The sequence below is a fragment of the Exophiala bonariae genome, assembly GCF_035927105.1.
Source record: "Exophiala bonariae strain CCFEE 5792 chromosome Unknown scaffold_5, whole genome shotgun sequence".
In the NCBI taxonomy this organism is placed as follows: Eukaryota; Fungi; Ascomycota; class Eurotiomycetes; order Chaetothyriales; family Herpotrichiellaceae; genus Exophiala; species Exophiala bonariae.
Genome location: NW_027042480.1, coordinates 98,470 through 119,484, shown reverse-complemented (window position 1 = coordinate 119,484; position 21,015 = coordinate 98,470). Strand labels below are relative to the sequence as shown.

Below are 21,015 nucleotides of genomic sequence, written 5' to 3'. Positions count from 1 at the left end.
GAATCGCCCACAAAGATGAATTTACCGCGACCATCGCGCAAGAGTCGTGCAAGCTTAGGGACGGGAGCGCGCGAGACGAGCTGGTCTGCGTCCTTTTCATATTGAGGAGATTTAGGGGCGCTCCTGGAACCGGAGAGCGTCAACAGCGACTCGATGGCGATTTCCGCATCGTTGGATTCGTTCAATGCAGCATCCTTAAGAGTGATGGATGGGGACGCCGGCGAGACATGTTCGGTGTGAAACGAACTGCTGCGCTTCGGCAAACCATCAGAGAAGACACATTCTGGTTCGCGACCACGACGCTTGCAGAGAAGGCATGGATGTTGGCCATCACACTTTTCTTTGCGGCGTTTGCAGGTGTCGCAGGCCCTGGCAACCCTCTTCCGGTCCTCGTCTTTGACACGTGGGCGAGGCATTACATCACCAAAACGGAGTTAAATTGAATAGCCCTGTTGTCGTCTGTCAAAGTTACACGCGGCTAAAGTGCAGGATCAATGATCCGATGAATGTGGAGAGGCGATTTGTTCAAAGCCGGATATAGCACCTTGGTGGGAAAAGCTGGAGGAATGGGAAAGATTTGTGAGGAGTCAGGATGGGTTCGGAAGAGGGCAAAGGACTAAAGAGAGGGATTGTGGGGGACGGGGAGCCAAAAGTGGCAGTGTCTCCCAGCTACTCGTAACTAAACTGCCAGTGACCATGGGATCCCATTCCCCCAAATTTCACAACGGACGGTGAGACGCGTTTTGTGGGGGAACTAACCAATCATTCAAAATCCTTTTCTTCCCAGCTGACCTAGCACGATACCGAGGCTTGGGTGGCTGGAGAAGAATAAGAGGCCCGGGTGTTCTTATCCGATGAAACAAAATGCTCAACACCGTGACGGGTGTTATCCAACCTGTAGAAACATTCAAATCTTCTAGTGGTGTCTCAAACATGGAAATGAATTACCCAAGATATATATGGAGGACAACAACTCATCTTACACTCAAATGCTCAAAATCCCTGACCAGACCCTTGTGTGACCAATCCATTTGGGGGCCCTGACTCGCCTTCTGATTCCAAAGGAGCCATGTTAACATCATACTTCAGTTCGAGTGATGCTTGTGAGTCGCCCTCTCGTGGGACAAATTCCACAACCAAAGAGTCCTTGACAGCAAACACTGAATCGTCATCGAGGTACTTGCTGGCCTTGTCGAAGATCTGTGTCGTGATTGGCTTGTAGCCTTCTATCAGAACCTATTGCTTCATCAGCCACATTCCAAGGAGGGTTAGTAGGTATTGGTCGAGATACTCACAATCAGATGGATATGTGCTGGACGGTATGGATGTCGATCCAGGAGTTGAAGAAGTTTGCCGGCCGGTCCATCATAAGGAATGGGGTATGGCGTCGGCCGCAAAGCATAAAACGCATACTCGCCATTGGAGTCGGTAATAAACTTGCCTCTCAGATTGCAGTCAACTTGGTTGTCGTCTTGTTGCTCATAAAGACCTAAGCGATCGATCGGTCAGCCAGGACATTCTCATGGAAATGCATTGCTAAACTCCGACCCAGCATATACTCACCATTTGTAGATGCTTCCCAGACATCGATACTGGCACCAACCAGGGGTTTCTGAGTTGTGGCATCAAGCACTCGGCCGTGCATATATACGACTTCAGCATCTTTTGGGGTATCGAATGAAATAGTCGCACCCTTTTCTCGGATAGGGTGATCGTGTCTGAAGAAAGGCCCAAGAATGGCGGACTGTGTGGCAACATTGGTGGCTTCCGATGCCTTCTTGTAGGTGATCTCGTCGACAAGCCTAGGGGTTATGATTATTAGCACGACAGGTCCATAAGGGGTGGCAGATCTGCAGCTGGGAACAAGCACTTACGATTCCAGACCGACAACATCGCAGACCAACTGGCCTTCATTTCGCTTCTCGTTGCTCATCTGGCCGGCCCAGTTGATGAGTGAAACCCCCTCCGTCCATTCATCCACAGTCAGCTCGACTTCACGGGCGAAATCGTGCAAATGCTGTATTAAACTGGTCATGACTACTCTCATTCTGGGCGATGTCTTTGGTCCCATAGCATCAATGACATGTTGCGTGAAATTGGGATCAAAGCGATGTGCCTTTGAGCCGACGCCATTGGTAGCCATCCTGACGAGAGAATGCTGGTGATAATGGAGGAGAGTCTAGACAAGTTTCGAGTCGCCTAGGTTGTGCAACGTGAAAAATACTGTTGTGACTGTGTCGAACAATAGGGTATAGAGTATATAGATCGCAGTTGTAATCACAGAAAGCTGGTTGGCAGAGTGGCTGTCTTTGTAGCATAAGTCCTAAATATTTGTTACTTACCCCGCCTGATGTACATAAATACTCTTGAAGCCCATGGAGGTTCAACCATGGGTCGTGCATCGGATCCTGGAAGGGTTCTTTGGCCCTAACGCCTCCGGGTTTAGGCGTTCCCCATCATGAATCGTTTCAAGCCTACCAGAGACGCTGCATTCCGAAGCTGTCTGTTCCATCCCGACGGCCGCATCAATTCCTGGCCTCGTCGGCTCGTACCCCGTCGGGTTGATCAAGACATTCACACGACTCCTAAGACAGATCCGTCTTGTGGTCTGATACTGTTTATCAGAATCATAATGCTCCCTGCGACCCGACGAATGCGATGGGCATTGTAGCTGGGATTTGAAATGGGTGCGGAATGAATCCTTCCTATGTCACCCCACCCAGACGACCTAAATAACAAGGCTAAGTTGTCTAAAGGCTGCGTACCCCTAATCCCAAGGCTCTATTCCACACCACCAGTGCGATATGCGTTGTGATGGGCAAGCATGTTGTATCAACCCATATTCGCTCTTACCATAGGAGGGCTCTATTAGCTTCCTCTCCATCGTACACTTGCAGACCACGTCCACAAGGTATGATCTAGGATTGGCTATGGTATCATGGAGGGAACAAACTCCCCTCTGAACCCTCTTCCGATGTTGCGGCCCGCCAACATCTCACGTTTGCCACTCAATGATCAAACACTGCAGGGGACGTTCTTTCTTTCCACATCCCGTTTATGGCATGTACGCATGGTATTATCCAAATGTTTCCTCTTCGGCCTTTTAATATCGAGATGACGGTCTCAACCAACTGGAATGACACGCGCGATCAGCATGATCTTCAAGTCGAAAGAATGTGTTACTTACCCATCGTCAACCTCCAAATAATGGCTCCAGTGACAGCACTCGAGGCCACCAGAACAAACGCGACTACTCCTACCATCCAAAGAAGGCGCCTGTTGCTCGCGATCCAGGCCTGCGCTGGTGTAAGATGGTAGCTCTCTTGATCGGGCTCGGACCTCCGATCATAATGTTCCGGTTCGCTTCTGCTCGCCACGTTGAATGTCGATGAAGCAAACTCCAAATGCTTTTGCTCTCGGCAATGTGACATGAAGCTCGTCCCAAGACAGCTACTGCTTGCATATGGAGAGTAATATTTTTCTGAAGAGTCCTTGTGTTCATTGTTTCGTTGCATGTATCCGTGGCCAATCTGCGCTGGTTGTGACCACGTGGGGGATCTCGATACATACTGTAAGTCGTTGGCGAATTCCCGCCATATGTCCTTTGTGTCGTGATGATGAGCCCCAATATCATCAATTTGTGGCCTCAGACGTGCCGGTAGTGCCGCAAACACATCTTCGGAAAATGATACTACTTTTGCCGTTTTGGGTGAGCAGACTGACTGGGGCAGATAAACTGTCGGCGGCACAGTGATCGGCGAGAGAATGACAGTCGGGCGTAAATTAGGTAAGGAAGTTTTTGGGCGTGGAGGCCGTGGCGGCGGTGGATGTGGCGGTCTTGACTCTGTGTCCAGAGCGCCTATGGCATTCTTGGACCAGGAGGAGGAGGCCGATGAAAGGATTGAGGAATCAAAATGGGGCGCCCTGAGACGCAATAGGAGTCCATACCAAGTATGACCCTGCTTCGATGACACTGATATCGATATCGTGGATGACTCCATCAATGAAGGTGAGCATTGCAACATTCCGTATCTAGTTCCGAACGAGGCCAGGTCGCAAAACAGTCACGATGGCTTTGATAGAAGCTATTGCATCCTTTGATACAAACAAGCAAGACGAGCAAGATCAACACTGAATGCATCACCACTCCAGCACAGATCTTCAAAACTTCTCCCGAAGTGTGTTCCTCCAAACTGGCCCCCAGAGAATGCGCAACCAAGATTGCCAATGACAGTACAAGCAGAGACAGCGAACAAGCCAATGACTACACGCACAATATGCCCATGCATTGACATGGTCTTCCCTCCCTGTTTCTCCTTGCTGAAAATGCTTCCTCTCAGCACGCAGCACACAATCCAGGGACACGGAGAAAACGAGCAAACCCGCAGTCCAGGAGAAGCTTGGAAGACGCGAGAGGAAGGGAGAATGTAAGCGAGCCCGGCGTGCGTGTGCGAGGCTATCACTGGATTTTTCAGGAACAGAATCAAGCACCTTCAATCATTCCGTCACACTGCGTCTCCCTCCCATCGTGAGACTCCAGCCCTGAACGGATTCCGTGCGACGTATCTGAGCCGGTACCTGAGTCTCGTGCGACGCGGGGTCTTGCATTGACACCATCGAGCCTATCTTTTATCTACAGGCCATCGCACCGAGACGCTTGCACTGGAGATTTGCTGCAACGTGCCGGCTTGCCTTTGGGCCATCTGGAATTTGAAATCCTGTCTGCTGTCGTGGTTGGTTCGTTTGGCCACCTCTGCGAGAACTGGTACCAGGGCGGTCAGAGATTCTACCAGTTCCCCCTAATTCGAGTCGATTCATTATTACACGACAACTATAGACGAAAAAACACCTGGCAGAGGCATGATGGCCTGCTAGGTAGCTAGATAAAAGAGTCATACATCAAAGAAGTAGGCAGTCAAGTAAATGCCCCGTCATCACTCTTCTCGGGGTGTTAGCTACAGCGCCTATGCTAAGTCAGGCTCGCAGATAGCGACGGCAGGCACCCAGATATAATTCCATCTTCCTCAAGCATATAATTCACGGGTTCGGAAATATTGTCAACAATTCAAGAAAGTTGCCTTGCGAGATGCCTGGCAGGACGTCGGTTAACTCAGGGGTATTACTGGCAATTGGTATTGTAGGGATATCTGGCTAGGCGTATATATATATATACTGGTTTCCTTTTTGGCTGCATCGGTATCGAAAGTGGCCATAAATTGATTGGGATTCACAGGATATGGCATCTAGCGTGATGGAGCGTTCATGACAAGGCTCAAGAGAGTTCTACTGTAAAGATCGTACCTCATAGGTGAGGTGTGAGCAGGGCTAAGTCCCTGGAAGTCAGGGATTTAGTAGTTTTCCATAACTTAATTCATGGATATCGGCATCAGAGAGTCCTCAGAGCTCCCTACGGCCTCGATGACGATCATATGATCTCGCCGCAGCTATGCCATAATCCAGGTAGTTGTCATCATCATTTCTTCTTCGATTTCTCCGCCTTTCCAGACGCAGACTTCGACTTGCTCTCGGTTCCATTGATCTTCTTCGCCTTCTTGGCAGCCTTGCTGGCCTTCAACTCCTTCTTCCCATGGGCCTCACCCTCACCAGTCGCGCGAGGATCCAGCCCTCTCGCCTTCCGCCACTTCTTCTCGGCACGCTGAATGATCTCCATATCCTGCTCATCATCAAACCCTCCAAAATCATCCTCTGCCTCCTCACCACTCCCTTTGCCAATCGAAACACTCGCACTCTTCTCGCCATTCACCGGTATGGCATCGACCTGAGAAGCCCCCACCGTGCCATTCGCCTTGTCACCGACCGCCTCCTTCGGTAGTGGGCCTGTCTTCTTCAGTTTACACACGAAGAACCCGTCGACGTTCTCGCGGTGCGGGAAGTACCGTCTTGTCAGCTCCATACGCTCCGCAAAGCGCTTGTTCATGTAGCTCTTGAAGCCCGGCGTACCGAACGATCCCAGGCCCGTCTCAACGATCTTCACATTCGGCCGCTTCCGTAGCACATAATTCACGACACCCTCATTCTCCTCGACCGTCACCGAACACGTCGAGTACACGATGTACCCACCGGTTTTGCTATTGTGGTCAGTGGAGTCAATGGCTGCGAGCAGCAGCTGTTTCTGCATGTGCGGTAGGGCGAGGAAGTCACGCTCCGTCTTGGAGGTCTTGACGCTGGGATCTTTGCCGATGACTCCCGTGCCCGAGCAAGGCGCATCGAGGAGGACACGGTCAAAGCCGCCGAGGATCTTGGGGAAGGCTTTCTGTGCATCGTAGTGGCAGACGATGGTGTTTTTGCAGCCGAGCCGGTGGATGTTGCCGATGAGACCTTTGGCGCGCTGGCGGTTCGCGTCGTTGGCGAACACGGCACCGGTGTTGCGCATCAGTGCCGATATGTAGGTGGTCTTGCCGCCGGGCGCGGCGGCCATATCTAGCACGCGTTCGTTGGGCTGCGGGGCGAGCGCCATGACGGGGAGGAAGGAGGATGCCGCTTGTAAGATGTAGTGGCCGGCTAGGTATTCGGGGGTTGCTCCCAGAGGGACTGGTGCCTCGAAGACTTGTAATCCCACCTTGGACCATTTCCCGACAGGCTCCAGAACAACTCCTCGGTTGATGAGAGCTTGAGCGAGGGTACGACGGTTTGTCCGTAGTGTGTTGGTTCTCAGCACAACGGGGCGGGGTGTTTCGTTCGCTTCAAAAAATGCAAATGCCTCGGAGGGAGTGAACAAGGAGAACAGCTTTTCGGCCAGGTAGGGCGTATAGCCGTAATAGGTGCAAATGTCGGCGAGGAGTTGTGTAGTATAATCGGTCCGCGACTTGCTTGAGTCTGCGAGCTTTGTGAAGTCACCCAAGATACGAATTGTTTCTGTGATTCGAGATCTGACGATGGCCAAGTCTGGGGCGATGCCTGGGGCAGCGACCGAGTCAAGGATGCCTTCGTCCTTCGCTATGTTGGTCTGCATCGCCGCATCCTCTAGTTCTCGTTGAGCCTCTTCCTCTACTTCGGCTTGTTGGGCGTCAAGTTTTCTTGAGAGCCCTTCGATGTTCGCTGCGGTGAGTTTGGCCTCGGCGTCTGATTCATCGTCGTCGTCGGAGAACATTCGTCGTGGTTGATCGTCAGGGTCCGAGTCAAAGACCGAATCGTCTGAAACTTCATCCTCTAGTACCCCCTCAAGCTCGTCGTCGTCAAGTTCTGACAGCGAAGCCTCGTCCAACGGTATTCCTGCAACATCCTCATCTGGATCGTCGCTTGCGGCCTCCAATTCCTCATCGAGGGCAAATTGAGGTGGTACGGTGATCTGGGCATCGGTGTTTGGGATCTTTGCCTTCTTCTTTTTCTTGTTCTTCTCTTGTACCGGTGCCGCAGGAGCTACTGGGATATCCTGTCTCAGGGCTCGGTCCAAATTGACCAGTTTCTTGACCGGAGTTTCTTGATCCTCTGTCGACTTTCTGCGCTTCTTCGAGGCGGGCTCTTTGGCGGTAGAATTGCCCGACTTTCTTTTCAAACCAAGGCCAAGTTCTTCAAGGGTGGCCGGAGGGCCTTGCTTCTTCATGCGCCGACCGGGACCCATGGTGAATTAGCTGTATGGAGTGGTTGAGCCACAGGAATATGAAGGGAGAGTCAGCAAGTGCCTGCGGGCATGGTTGAAACTTTCTGGGTCCTCAAAAAAATTCCAGAAATCTTTTTGTCACGTTCGGGGCAGTTTTTCCCGGCCGATTTGCGACCCACTTCACCGGCTCATGTTGCTCAATCAGAACTCTTGGCAATAATGGCAGGCCCCGACGTTGAACTTGGGGAATACAAGGCGGTCAATCTATTGCTTTCTGTAAGATAGGAAATATCCAAAATATGGAAATGCATCTGGGTACTGATGGTTGATGATGAAGCATTACTACGCATACAGATAAATACAGAGAATACCGCTCATGATAGATCAAGAGTCAGAATTGAACTCGGACGACGCTTAAGCAAAATTGCTGTGCGTGGCTGGCACTTGATCTCCCTGCTTCTTGCTTCACATTTCGATGCAAATGTTTAAAGTGGCGACCATCTTGGATAAATCCAACCTTCGCCCATCACATCCGATCCCCTGGCCACCAACTGTGTCTATGATGATCCATTCAACCCACCTACCAGAGGAGCAGGCGAATTAGGATCAGAGCCCTTCTTGGTCTTGAGGGTCAGAGGGAATGGGTAATCATCAGGCTCCTCCTCCTCACTGCAATTGTTTATCAGTTTCCGTTTGGGAAGGGGCTGAACGTGAACGACTTACGGTAATTTCCAAGCAATGTAATCCTCCGTGCTTAGACCTTCTCTGCCTTCTTGTAGAGATGCGAAGTCACCTGGAGTCATCATTCCAGACCGATCACGAGGAGATCCTGGCACAGATAAAGGTCTGGAGATCTTCTGCTCCGTGCCCCCAATGAAATCGTCAAAATCGTCACCTTCCGTGAAAGAGTCTGGGTAGGCACGTCGAAGAGCAAGCTGTCGGGCCTTGACGTATTCCATGCCCATGCGCTTCCAATCAAGAAGATCACTGAGTCTCTCAGTACGATTTCTTTGATTGATGCGTTGTCTTCGACTTTTGTTGGCAAAATCGAACATATAGTCGGTCAATTGGTTGACCGAGTCGTCCACGCCCTTCATACGGCGGTCAACAATGTAGATACCATAATCGGATGAATTCTCGATCAGCTCTTCCATATAGCATCCAAATCCGGACAGGTTGGTGGTGATGGATGGGACACCCATGACGGTGCATTCTGCAGGAGTGTAACCCCAAGGCTCGTAGTACGAAGCAAAGACTCCCAGATGCGTACCCCGCACGAAATCGTCATAATCCAATGACAGAACTGGATTGGCAGAGTTTAAAAACTCCGGATGGAAGATAACCTTGACACGGTCAGATGGGTGATTGAAGAGTTGTACTCTTCGTAACTGGTTGAGCACTGGGTCTTCCGAGTCATTGACCATGTTATGGGTAACAATGGGAGGCAGACCGTTTCTTTTCATGGCGAAAAGACGACGACGGAGCAAGACCCGGTCTGCAGGAGTGATGAGTTCCTTCTCATCTGGTAGTGGATCGCCTTCTTTCCAGTGTACTGATCGTTCGAACAATCTTCGCCCAATGCCATGTTCGATATTGGCAACCGTGTCCGCCAGAGATTTGGTTACAGCTTGGCCTTTGAGAGACTCAACCGATAGTGACGTTGTCTGAGCTGGCATGATCATGAAAGCGACGATGGTGGTCTTGGATCCGCTGTTCTTCATCCGGTGGTTCAGACGAGCAAGAGACTCGATGAACATGTCCACGCCTTTATTTCTATACTCGTATCGACCAGCCGTGAAGATGTAGAGGGTGTTTTCCAGGTCGAAGTCCAGATGCCCGTAGAAGTGGCCTCGGACAAACTCGTGGATCTTCTCCTTCTGCACCGAATGGAGATTCTGAAATTCATGGACCGCGGAGAACTTCTTAACGTTCAGCCCATTGGGCAGAACACCATCTGGCTTTCTCTTCAGCAGATGCTCACTCTCAAACGCCGTGATATGCGAGACAGTTGTGAATACATCTGCCGAGTGCGTCGCTGCTCGCTCGATGCAATACCTGTGATAAATTCCACGTTTTCCGGCCTCGGAATCAACGTCAAAATACTGGAGGTTGTTGTAAAAATCGACCGAGCCTGCGCAGAGGTATCGACCTAGCAGAGTAGCGTGCGTAGTGAAGATCGTGGTCAGGTCCATCGAGCGCTTCTTGGTCAAAGGCAGGGCCACTCCGGCAAGCCATTCATGGAAATGTGCGATTACCGCACGGTTTGTTTCCCGAGCAATGAACTGATGTGTGTGAGTCGGATGATTAGACGATTTGACTGAGAGAATCTCACCTCGCCCAAGAACCAGGCTACCAAGTAGCCGAAAACAATGGCTTCATTGGTTTCGGAATCACTGTCAGGTGATGGAATACCAGCGGCCGCCCACAAGTCACCTTTCCACTCATCGAGCCATCGGTAACCAGTGCCAGTATTGATAAGAAGGACTCTGGGTGCACCTTCAATCAGCCATCGACCGTACATGACCTCGATGCCACGTTCTTGCATCGAAGTGATGGTGTCTCGCAGAGGACCGGCTGTAGGTTCGAGGGGCTCAACTTCGACCGCGGCCTAAAAGAAAGTCAATTAGATGAGGTTCGAGGGATAGTCTAAGGGAGAGTACTTGCCGAAGCCTTGTTGAGAGGGCCGATAAGTGTATACCGGTCTCCATATTCCGCGGTGGTTACAGGAGCTTTGGATTTGAGGACCGAGTAGATTCCACCCACTGACGTAGATTAGCACATGCAACGGCCAGAGACGAAGATTTGGAGCCAAGATACCTCGATTGGCTACCTCTGTAGCAATTTCAAACAACAGATGATTTTGCACATCGCGTTTACTCGAGTCTCCGTTCATCTTGAATATGTGAAGCTCTGGTGCAGGAGCTTTGGTGGTAGAAGAGTGGAAAGAGCTGTAGGTAATGGCAATGGGAAAGACAGGTGAATCTCCAGGAAGCTTTTTACCCCACAGCAAAGAGCGGATAGCTTGCAGCAGAACCTTGGTCTAGTGAGGGATGCAGCTCCTTAGCTAGGTCGTCCTCCGTGGGTCGACTCTTTTGGTTGGTGGCAATTCGCAGGTTCGTGGGCGATGATTCAATCTCGCAGGATAAGCCGACACAGGTTCAATCCAAACAACCAGGAAGGAAAAAGGAAGGAAATAGCAGACAGTCTTGCTTTTCTCTATTTTCTCACACTGGTCTTCTCTGGACCTCTGGTTGTAACTCGTGAGCAATTGGGGCAGGCTGGGCCGATGAAGTTTGGACTATGATTTTTTTTGGAGTTGGGTGGGAACGCGCGAGTGCTTTTGAGCGAGCGAGCGAGAGGGGAGGGTCCACCACTGAACAAGGGCAGGGCGACCTTGGAAAGCGCTGGGAGAAATCTGCGATGGCGTCTAGAAATCAGTAAAATAACAAAAGACGCCCGCAAACTTAAAAGACTCAATCCTTCGCTGTCAAGCTACTTAGTATGTATGCAAGGCTGAAGTCTCGGAAGTCCTGAGTCTCGAGCACGGTCGTTGTAGGAGATTGATGGACAGGTATGAAGCATTGAAGCCCAAGTACCTACGAGTAGACCCAGGAACCTGATCGTTACACCTCTTCACACAAACAAACGTCATTGACCGTGTTAGCTGCCATTCAGGTTTAGGCGGAATGCGCCATGGCCAGCAGGTAATTGCGACGCCCAACCATAATCCCCCCTAGGCTAGGCTTCTGGCAGTTGGGGCGAGGGGACTTCGGGGGGACCACGCCTAATCCCACCTGGGTCAAGTGACTTCGTGCTCCCTAGCAACATCGGTTGGTTGGGTCTTTTTCAATCCCCGTGCGGTTAACTCATCCCCAACTTGCAGGCTGTAACTCAGGCTTGTAAGGATACTCCGTCGCTAACCTCCTCGGCCCAAACCTTTCTCCGCGCACCCCCAAGTCAATTGCATTCCTCTCTGTGCCAATTGAAACGGAATTGTCGAATCGCCTTACAATTCTCCACCAATGAATACCAGTCAACCATCGGGCTGGCGCGCTTTCGTTATTACCAGTTTAATCCATCTATTTGGTTCTCTTGTAGATCTTGGCCAAAAACACCTCAAAGGCGCCCTTTCTAAGTCCTTTGCTCTCGTCGACCGCATCGATCAGCTTTCTCAACTCGCCTACTCTTTTCTCTTCATAGTCTTGGTATCTCTTCTCCAACTGGAGCTCGTTGTAAAGTTGCTTGACTTTGGCTTCCTTCTCGTCATCTTTCTGACCATAATTTTCCTCCAGTAAACGTCTTTGCTCGGGTGTGACGATCAGCAGTGCTTGGTTGATCAACCATCCGCACTTGTTGTCCTTGATGTCCGTCCCAATCTTCCCGATGAATGCAGGATCTCCAAATGCATCAAGATAGTCATCTTGGACCTGGAAGTACTCGCCAAGAGGGATCAGAATGTCATGCGCAAGCTTCAGATTCTCCGGAGATGCCAACTGGAGATAGTGTAACGCCAGGGCGACCGGAAGGTAGAAGGAGTAATACGCGGTCTTGTATATGACAATGAAGGTATATTTGTCCATTCCGAAATTGTCCAAATCAACATGATCTTCCGGAGCCGTGATCAGGTCACACAGCTGTCCGAGCTCGGTCTGCCAGGTCACCTCGTGGAACAGTTCGATCAGATCAAGATAGGCAGGGTGCGACCGAAATCGTTTCTTCAATGTGAGGAATATCGAAGACTCGAGCATGAAAGCATCATTGATAGCGATCATTCCCACGCCTTTTTGACGATACCAACACGGTTCACCTCGACGAGTGATGCTGGAGTCCATGATATCGTCAGATACCAGGAAGAAGGCTTGGAGGAGTTCGGTGAGCCATCCAAGCGTGGCCAGGTCTTTGAACTCTTCAGGGCTCAAGGGTCGTTCGAGGAGTTGAATGGCAGTGTCCGGCACCGAGATACCTCTGTTTAGCTTTCCACCAGGCGTGTTGGCATTTAGAGACTACAGATGCGCATGGTCAACCTCCAAATTGCGACAGGACTAGGTTGGAGGGGCACGTACCTTTTCGAACCATTTCAAGGCATTCTCGGGCAGATTATACTTCTGAGCTTCACCCAGTAGATCCTGCACCAAGTCCGGAAAGACCTTCTGAAAGTCGGCGCGAGCGGTTTTGGCAGCCATGGTTGTTTGGAGTTTGAACAAAAGACTATGCACAAATGAAATTGTTGACCGACTAAACAAAGAGATGGACTGAGGGGGAGAGAGGAGCACATAAAACTTTCTCCAATCTCGAATAGGAACAGGGTGACCAACTCGCCGCTTTCCCGTGTCCCGAGTGGCGCGTGTGTGCCTGCGACAGCCTGGGGGTTCCAGTTAAAGGACGGCCATCGACTGCTGAAGGTTAACTGACGGATGCGGATTGAACCCTAAAGCAGCCCCAAGCTTCTCATTACCCTAGGCGCTTAGTCACCGACAATGCACGAGTACGACTCATGAAACTGCGCTCCTTTGGGTTCTCCATGCCGAACATGGAACATCGCCACCATCTGCCTAAAAGAATAAAGTGACACATCCCAAAGACGATCCTCTCACCTTTGCACCCCAACTACTACCGGGGCTTCATCTTCATCGTGGCTCTATCTTCATCTCTCCCTCAGTCCCGGCAATCTCCGCAGAGATGTCAATGAGGCTATCTACGCCGCCTCCGAGGAATTCGGAGGGTCAGGCTCAATCACCTCTCACTCCGGAACAAGTGCGCAGGATCGAGATAAATAGACTCAAGGCCAAAGCACTGCGAGAGCAACGCGAGAGTGAAGCATCGCAAGCAAAGGATCAACAACAGTCAAACTCCACCAAGGCTGGTCAGAAGCGCAGTTTCGCAACATACGCTGATACTCCTACTTCTACTCTTCGCGATGCTACCGTTGAGGTCAACACGAGTCGACCTCTCGAAACCATACAAGCAGCTCGCAATTTTGCCAAATATGTCGAGTATGACTTCAGCAAGATGACCGATACCAAGGGTGGGTTCTTGACTGCAGATGATGATCCGCACAACAAAGCCCTTCATGCCCCTGAAAAAGACCACAAGCCTTCTCACATGACCCAAAAGGAATGGGAGAGACAGCAATTACTACGATCCTTGCGTAATCAAAAAGCCGGTCCGTTCGAGCCTGGTATCAGCGCTGGCACGGATGCTAAGAAAGAGTCATGCCGGGAATGTGACACTTTGGAAGTGGATTGGAAATGGCTCGAAATATTCGGACTTGCAGTCTGCAATGCATGCAAAGAAAAATTTCCCGAGAAGTACAGTCTGCTTACCAAAACCGAAGCCAGAGAAGATTACCTTTTGACAGATCCCGAGCTGAAGGATGAGGCATTGCTTCCCCACTTGGAAAGACCCAATCCTCACAGATCAACGTGGCATAATATGTTTCTCTATCTCAGATGTCAAGTCGAAGAATATGCCTTTTCCGAAAAGAGATGGGGTTCCGCTGAGGCCTTGGATGCAGAGTTTCAAAAACGTGACGCGGAGAAAAAGAGACGAAAAGAGAACAAATTCAAGTCAAAGCTGGCCGATTTGAAGAAGCGCACCAGGGTTGAAGCTCATCAAAGAAGTCGAAAGGGTGGAGGAGGCAACTTTGGTGATGATTTGGGTGACGGTAAGCATACCCACGACTTTGGTCGACCCATTGAAAACCAAGAAACGGGCATACCGGTGAAGAAGTGTCTAATATGTGGGCTGGAGGTGGAAGAGATAGAGTTGTAAAACAGGAATAAGAATAATTATGTGCTTTGTCGGAACTCATCGCGCCTCAGAAAACAGTAGTTGAGGTACTACCAGTGTGAAAGGCTTTGCCGTGGCCGGGCCAGGCCAGGGTCGAGCGCTCCTTTTCACAGTTTGCTTGTGCCGCCAACCAACTAAACATGTTTGAGGTTAACCGCCTAAAGTCAAGGGGTCTAGCCACAGCTACGGGCACTGCTGGGCAGCTCTCGCCCTGCGAACCAACGCGTGGCTATAAGCTCAGGCAGGGAAAAGCCTGCACTAATCACCCACTAAATTCCACGCCGCGGCAGCTAACCAACCACTAACCACGACCCGACTCGCCGAGCACTAACAACCAGGAGCGCCGCTCACCCTCCAGCTTCAAGTTTAACCTGCGCTTTCAACTCACCTGTCCAGAACTCCAGTATAACGTGCACGACCAAGTCTTCTTCAATCCTAATACACCCTTTCCTTCTTCTTGGCTTTGCAGTGGCCACATCTCTTCGGCCCAGACTCCCTCGACTATTCAACCATCCTTAAACCATTCCGATTCTCCAGCCAGTCCCTCATCGCAACCCAAACGTGGTTGATCCATTGAGCCCCTGTGACCACTCCTCCCACAAGATCCTCGGCATGGCTAGATGATATTGTTACCAGCAACAGAGCGCCAGATAGCGCATCATGGCGTGGCAGACCGGGGCTGGAGGCGGTGGTGTTGGAGGGATGCCCGCAGGAGATCAGAATGGCGTTCAAGCATACACTCTACAAGGTCGGTATTCCTGTTTTCCCCGCAAAGGATAATCAAAGATTCAAATCAATTAATAACTTGTTCAGGTGTCATGCGCTTCCTGCAAACCGAGTGGCACAGGCATGAACGAGATCGCAACGCGTGGGAAATCGAGCGCGAGGAGATGAAGAATCGAATAGCTAGCTTGGAAGGCGAAACCAGGACAAGTAAAGGTCTACGGTCTTCGCTCGAGCGCCATGTCAAATTATTGGAACTAGCTCTAAAAAAAGAGCGAGAAAAGGTCAAAAATTTGACCAAAGGTGATTACACTAATGCCAGCAAAGACCCCAAAGAACTGGCCAAGGAAGAATTAATGGCTTTGGGAAAAGGTGAGGACAACCTGGAGGGTTATCGCATTTGTTTGTTAACGAAGAGTAGATCCGACCTCCAAGTCCATTAGCCATTTTGCTACCGAACTCGATCCTGAAAACCACCTTGCTCAGGGTATCCGTCAGGAGAAGGAACGTGAAAAGTCCAAGGGTTATCTATCCAAATGCTCCTCGGAAATCACTTACCACATCCTGCCGACATCTCATGTCGCACCCGAAGTCAATGACATAGTCCCGATAAATAATACAAATCATGTCTTTGGTGAGCAACAGCCAACTCAACAAGAACTCCAAGACGCATACATCCAGTTGCAACAACTCAAGCAACAACATCACCGAGATGTGGCCATGGTTCGAGAAAATGCTGGACAACCTCAAAATCCTTTTGCTGATCCCACACCTCTTACACGGTCGAATACCCAAATCAATCATGAAGAGCTGCAGAGAAGTGCTATTCAGTCGAGAACAGAACCCGTTCAATCTCTTCCTGTGGTAGATCCCCGGAAGAACTTTTTCAACGAGCAACTGCCTGTAACCGAGGAACGAATAGAGTCAATCAGCCACAGTTTCGACGCCTACGGTCGTGAGATCCCTATCAAAGACACACCTGACACCGCACCAGTCGAAGTATCGAAAGAGGTCAACGACGGATGGGATTTTGATGATGGTCCAGCGCCACATGAAAGGCCACTCGATCAACCCACCCAGCACAGACCTGATGTAGAGGTCTTCCCTAGCGCTAACCTCATACCCTCTAAATCACCCCCTCGAGCCCCCGGATCACATCGTCGAAAGAGCTCTGGAGCCAGACGACGTAGCGAAGGCAACAACGACGCCCGTGAACTGGCCGCCTCGAGATCCGGGAATACCCAGTTCAAAGTTCGGTTCGCCATGAGAGGTCACCTAGACGTGGTTCGCTCGGTCATCTTCACCGGAGGTGGAAGTCCATCAGAGCCGGAATTTTGCACAGCCAGTGATGATGGTGGTGTCAAGAGATGGCACATTCCCGCCACTTATACCCACAATGTCAATTTAGGCGATGACCTTGACCGGACTGCCCATTTCACACATCGGGGCCATGTCGGGGCCGTTTGCTCTTTGGCCGCATGTCCAGCATCACCCAATTTTTCGAGTGGAGGTCGAGCAGCTGGCGATGGATGGATCTTTTCTGGTGGCGAGGATGCTACAGTCAAGGTCTGGGAAAGAGGCAGAGTCGACGCAAAGGCAACACTGGAAGGCCATAAAGATGCTGTCTGGGCATTGTGTTGTCTTCCAAGTTTGACCGGAACTCTCCTTGGTGAACGTTGCTCCCAATTTGGCGGCCCAGACCGAGTTCTCCTTGTTGCTGGGGCTGCTGATGGAACGATCTTGATATGGGCCGTTAGTACACCGCCTCAACTAAGTTCTCCTCACGCCGGAAGCCGCTCAGTAAGGGGCAGTCGACGGGCCAATTCGGTGTCAGCAGGATCGAATTTTCCAAGCTCACCACAACCAAGTGTTGCGAGTACTATTCCTTTCAATTACAGCCTGGTCCATCGTATCGAACGAACCGACAAACCCGCTCCAACATCGATTTGCCCCATGGGTCTCCATGGAGAAAGCTTCGTGGTTGCTTATGCTGATGCCAGTGTATTGGTCTTTGATACCAGAAGCGGGGAAGAAATTGTTGGAATGGCCAGCCAGGAAACCTACGATGGGACAGCAAGCACCGGCATTAATGCTGTGGCGGCCAGCAGCACCGGTTTTGACAATAGAGACACAGTACCGACTGGTCGTCGTGGCTCTCTAGGTGAAGATGATGTCGTCCATGGTGCCACTGGTTCAGAAGGTGGCATCGAAGGGGTTGTTATCGCTGGATATGAAGACCGCTATATTCGCTTTTTTGATGCCAACAGTGGTATGTTTTCATTCCGATTAGGCTTCCAATAATTGAACTCAGCTGACTTGACTTATAGGGCAATGCACATATACTATGCTTGCACATCCATCTGCAATATCCTCTCTATCTCTAAGCCCGGACGGGAAAGAACTAGTTTCCGGCGGTCATGATGCCAGCTTACGTTTCTGGTCCCTCGAGAAAAGAAGCTGTACACAAGAAATATCCAGCCACCGAATAATGCGAGGCGAGGGCGTGTGTAGCGTCGTTTGGAGCCCCGATGGACGATGGGTCATCAGCTGTGGAGGCGACGGAGCCGTCAAGGTTTTCTCCAGGAGCTGAGTAAGAGGAACCTCGAAGGACCTCTCCAGTTGTCTGGTCTGTGTTCGATACAATCTTTTTTGTGAAACAATCTTGGTACGAAAACAGTCGGTCATATCTGCCTCAGACAAGGGTGCAGATGGTCAGGTCGACTCATGTCTTATCACGATACCATCCATGATTTTTATTGACCTGAACAAATCAGAGCATCACATTGCGCGCATTACTATGTGTTGCCTCATTGGGGGTAGTCCTTGATGTCTCCCGGAGATGGAGCCAATTCTTGTATCTTAGCTTCCTCTTCTGGGAACATTGTTTAATCCTCTTCTCGAATATGAGTAGATAATGACCCTTGTGAACTCTTTCTTGGGATTTTGTCATCCACCTGCCCGAGTAAGTCGTTACATATGTAGTCTACATGGTTCGTTCTTTCTGGTACCTACATAGGGATCTCAGTCAACAAGCCGAAAGCCAACCTAAGATGGCATCGATTCGATCCGCCCGCGGATACTTCATCCACGATACGAACTCGAAGTCTAACCTCCAACGAAAGTGGATCAAACAAGGCTTCTCGGCAGCATGTCGTGCGATCACTAAGAGTTCAAAAGTCGATGAGCTTCAACGGTTAAGACGGCGGCAGGCTACACGCTTAGACCGAATGGGGAATGGTACAGTTCACAAATGACGTACCTGCCGTGTCTATCGAAAACTTCAAGGTAACCTCCCCGGCCGAAATCTCAATTCTGTCCTATGTGTGACGATCATTGAGAAACCACGGTATGTTGTCATCCACCTTCAAGCGGGGAATACCATGAGTTCAATATCAGGACGTCGTGAGAATGGCATCCTGCCGTGTCCATGTCTGAAGGTGGCCTTAATAGTGCGTCATTGTGGAGTGGTCAGTGGGTTTTCATTGCATAAAGACTTTACTGAATGTGTTTGGTATCGGTAGCTCTCATGGATACTTCCTGGTTACCGTGGCGGTAGGCTCAACAGGTATAACACTCGGGACTTCGGGATATCTTTCTGGGTATTTCTAGTCGCAGATATTTTCTATTTCACGCCCTTTTCAAACCGACCAAGGTCAAGTTCGTAGGTAAAATTGAAGAGATATTGGGCAGTTTACGAGGATCCCTTCGCAGGCAATCGCTCACGACACATTCTGTGCTACTTTCTGTGTGTCATGATCTCAACTTCGATACACCACCCTCAAGCAACATCCCAGCACTTCTAGAAGAAGTCTTCCCTTAGCAGCATTACCCTTTTGCGATCGAAAAAACTCAGGACCTCGAGTTGTCACCCAGTGGTATCCAAACGCGACGAAGGCCACTCCCATCGTGATGGTTTTCCTGAACCCCTTCAGAAAATACGACCTAGAGGACTTCGCTGGTGTCGTCGTCCCACTCAAAGATGCGCCTCGCCATCCAAGCGTTATCGCTGAGAACCAACGTCGATTGTCACGGGCCTCAACAGTCGGACAAGGTGAAGGTCTGGCGGAGAAGAAAGCCGAAATCACTGACGGCGACACCAGTGGTGATCTGACGATCGCGTCGCTTCGTGCAGAAGTTGAAGCGACCATCGCGGCTTCCGGACACGATTCCACTTACGATCGAAAGTCCACGATCATCAATAAGGCCATTACCGATATCGGAATGGGCACATATCAATGGCAGCTGTTTGTGCTCTGCGGCTTTGGCTGGCTGGCCGACAATCTCTGGCTGCAGGATGTGGCGCTGACTTTGCCTTCATTGTCCGCCGAGTATGGTGTTAGCGAAAGTGAAGTGAGGTATACTACGCTGGCACTTTTTACGGGCCTCTGCATTGGTGCCGTTTTCTGGGGGTAAGTATTGAAGATATCCATTCCTTTCAAGCCACTTTTCGGACGATAATCTCTGACTTATTCAAAAGCACGTTTTCAGATGTAATCGGAAGAAAGTGGGCGTTCAACCTTACACTGTTGATTACATCCATCTTTGGAATCGCTGTTGGAGGGACGACAACGTGGATTCAAGCGTGTGCCTTGTTCGCTGCGCTGGTATGTCATATGAGCCTTTTAGGAGTGGATTCACTTTGAGCACATGGCTGACGATTCCTAGGGATGTGGAGTTGGAGGAAATCTCCCTGTTGACGGGGCCCTGTTTCTCGAGTTCTTGCCTTTCGTCCGCGGTAACATGTTAACTATGCTATCCGTATTCTGGCCATTTGGTTCTTTGCTCGGAAGTCTCGTGGCTTGGGGGTTCTTGCCCAACTTCTCATGCGACACGAGTTTGCCAGCATGTGGTACTGTTTCTGGTGGTGAAGCTTGCTGTAGCAAGGATAGTAACATGGGTTGGCGGTATCTCAACTACACTATGGGGTGTTTTACGTTCTTTATGTGAGTCACCTATCTCAGAATGCCTTGGTATTGGGATTGGGATTCACTCTTGCTAATACTGGTTTCATTTCAGGTTCGTCTGTCGGTTCTTCCTGTTCCATCTATTCGAATCACCAAAGTTCCTCCTCAGCAAAGGTCGCCAGAGAGAAGCAGTAACGGTCGTACACGCTATTGCACATTACAACCATGCAAAGACATGGCTCACGGAAGATATCCTGAATGAAGTCGGCGGTCATCCCGAAGAATCCAGCGACATGAAATTGTCCACTGCGGACGTCATTCGCCGACAAGCCGAGAAGTTCTCCACACAACGAATCAAACCACTCTTCGAACAACGACGTCTAGCGATCAATACATGCCTACTGTGGTTCATGTGGGCTGCAATCGGAATGGCGTATCCCTTATTCAATGCTTTCCTTCCTCAATACCTATCCAGCGTTGATCCTGATGCTCCGCCTACGCCCCCAAGTATCGTCTATCGAAATTACGCCATTCAAGCGATTGTCGGATGCCCTGGAAGCATAATCGCGTGTTATCTGGTGGACGTGAAGTACCTGGGTCGAAAGGGAACAATGGCCATTGCAACAGTATTAACTGGCGTTTTCTTATTCCTCTTCACCAGCTCGACCGATGCCAGTTTTCAACTTGCCTTCAATTGTTTGGTAGCATTCTTCCAGAATATCATGTATGGCGTTCTCTATGCCTACACTCCTGGTAAGTTTCATGCACACAAGATATGACCATGGTAACTGACCGATCGTGTTCACCTAGAAACATTCCCAGCGCCCAACCGTGGCACAGGCACGGGCATCGCATCCTTCTTCAACCGTGTCGCCGGGCTATGTGCACCTGTTGTTGCTATTGGGGCTTCAAGCGCGAATCCCAAGATGCCAATCTATATTTCCGGAGCACTGATGCTGGCCTCTTTCATAGCCATGATATGTCTACCGATTGAGACTAGGGGACGGCAAAGCCTGTAATCACCATAGGTACCTTGAT

At 50.4% G+C, this 21,015-nt stretch overlaps 7 protein-coding genes across 7 annotated transcripts; 3 read left to right on the top strand and 4 right to left on the bottom strand.

The window, feature by feature from the left end:
- Positions 1-993: 993 nt before the first annotated feature.
- LTR84_010818 (uncharacterized protein) lies at positions 994-2,143 on the bottom strand (the record flags this gene model as incomplete). The annotated part of the gene is made up of 4 exons (XM_064854352.1): positions 994-1,236; positions 1,296-1,489; positions 1,564-1,802; positions 1,875-2,143. 4 exons carry the CDS (start codon positions 2,141-2,143, stop codon positions 994-996), a joined length of 945 nt encoding a protein of 314 aa, XP_064709078.1.
- A 3,330-nt stretch (positions 2,144-5,473) lies between these two features.
- On the bottom strand, positions 5,474-7,582 carry LTR84_010817 (uncharacterized protein; the record flags this gene model as incomplete). The annotated part of the gene is made up of 1 exon (XM_064854351.1): positions 5,474-7,582. The coding sequence occupies one exon, from the start codon at positions 7,580-7,582 to the stop codon at positions 5,474-5,476; it is 2,109 nt and encodes a 702-aa protein (XP_064709077.1).
- Positions 7,583-8,118: 536 nt separating this feature from the next.
- GSY1 (glycogen synthase) lies at positions 8,119-10,454 on the bottom strand (the record flags this gene model as incomplete). Its single annotated transcript, XM_064854350.1, has 5 exons — positions 8,119-8,230; positions 8,285-9,843; positions 9,894-10,169; positions 10,286-10,323; positions 10,379-10,454. The coding sequence occupies 5 exons, from the start codon at positions 10,452-10,454 to the stop codon at positions 8,119-8,121; spliced, it is 2,061 nt and encodes a 686-aa protein (XP_064709076.1).
- Positions 10,455-11,640: 1,186 nt separating this feature from the next.
- On the bottom strand, positions 11,641-12,744 carry LTR84_010815 (uncharacterized protein; the record flags this gene model as incomplete). Its single annotated transcript, XM_064854349.1, has 2 exons — positions 11,641-12,564; positions 12,625-12,744. The coding sequence occupies 2 exons, from the start codon at positions 12,742-12,744 to the stop codon at positions 11,641-11,643; spliced, it is 1,044 nt and encodes a 347-aa protein (XP_064709075.1).
- Positions 12,745-13,240: 496 nt separating this feature from the next.
- On the top strand, positions 13,241-14,332 carry LTR84_010814 (uncharacterized protein; the record flags this gene model as incomplete). The annotated part of the gene is made up of 1 exon (XM_064854348.1): positions 13,241-14,332. The coding sequence occupies one exon, from the start codon at positions 13,241-13,243 to the stop codon at positions 14,330-14,332; it is 1,092 nt and encodes a 363-aa protein (XP_064709074.1).
- Positions 14,333-15,010: 678 nt separating this feature from the next.
- LTR84_010813 (uncharacterized protein) lies at positions 15,011-17,374 on the top strand (the record flags this gene model as incomplete). The annotated part of the gene is made up of 3 exons (XM_064854347.1): positions 15,011-15,098; positions 15,164-15,445; positions 15,495-17,374. The coding sequence occupies 3 exons, from the start codon at positions 15,011-15,013 to the stop codon at positions 17,372-17,374; spliced, it is 2,250 nt and encodes a 749-aa protein (XP_064709073.1).
- Positions 17,375-18,982: 1,608 nt separating this feature from the next.
- LTR84_010812 (uncharacterized protein) lies at positions 18,983-20,996 on the top strand (the record flags this gene model as incomplete). Its single annotated transcript, XM_064854346.1, has 3 exons — positions 18,983-19,482; positions 20,090-20,730; positions 20,788-20,996. 3 exons carry the CDS (start codon positions 18,983-18,985, stop codon positions 20,994-20,996), a joined length of 1,350 nt encoding a protein of 449 aa, XP_064709072.1.
- Positions 20,997-21,015: the final 19 nt, after the last annotated feature.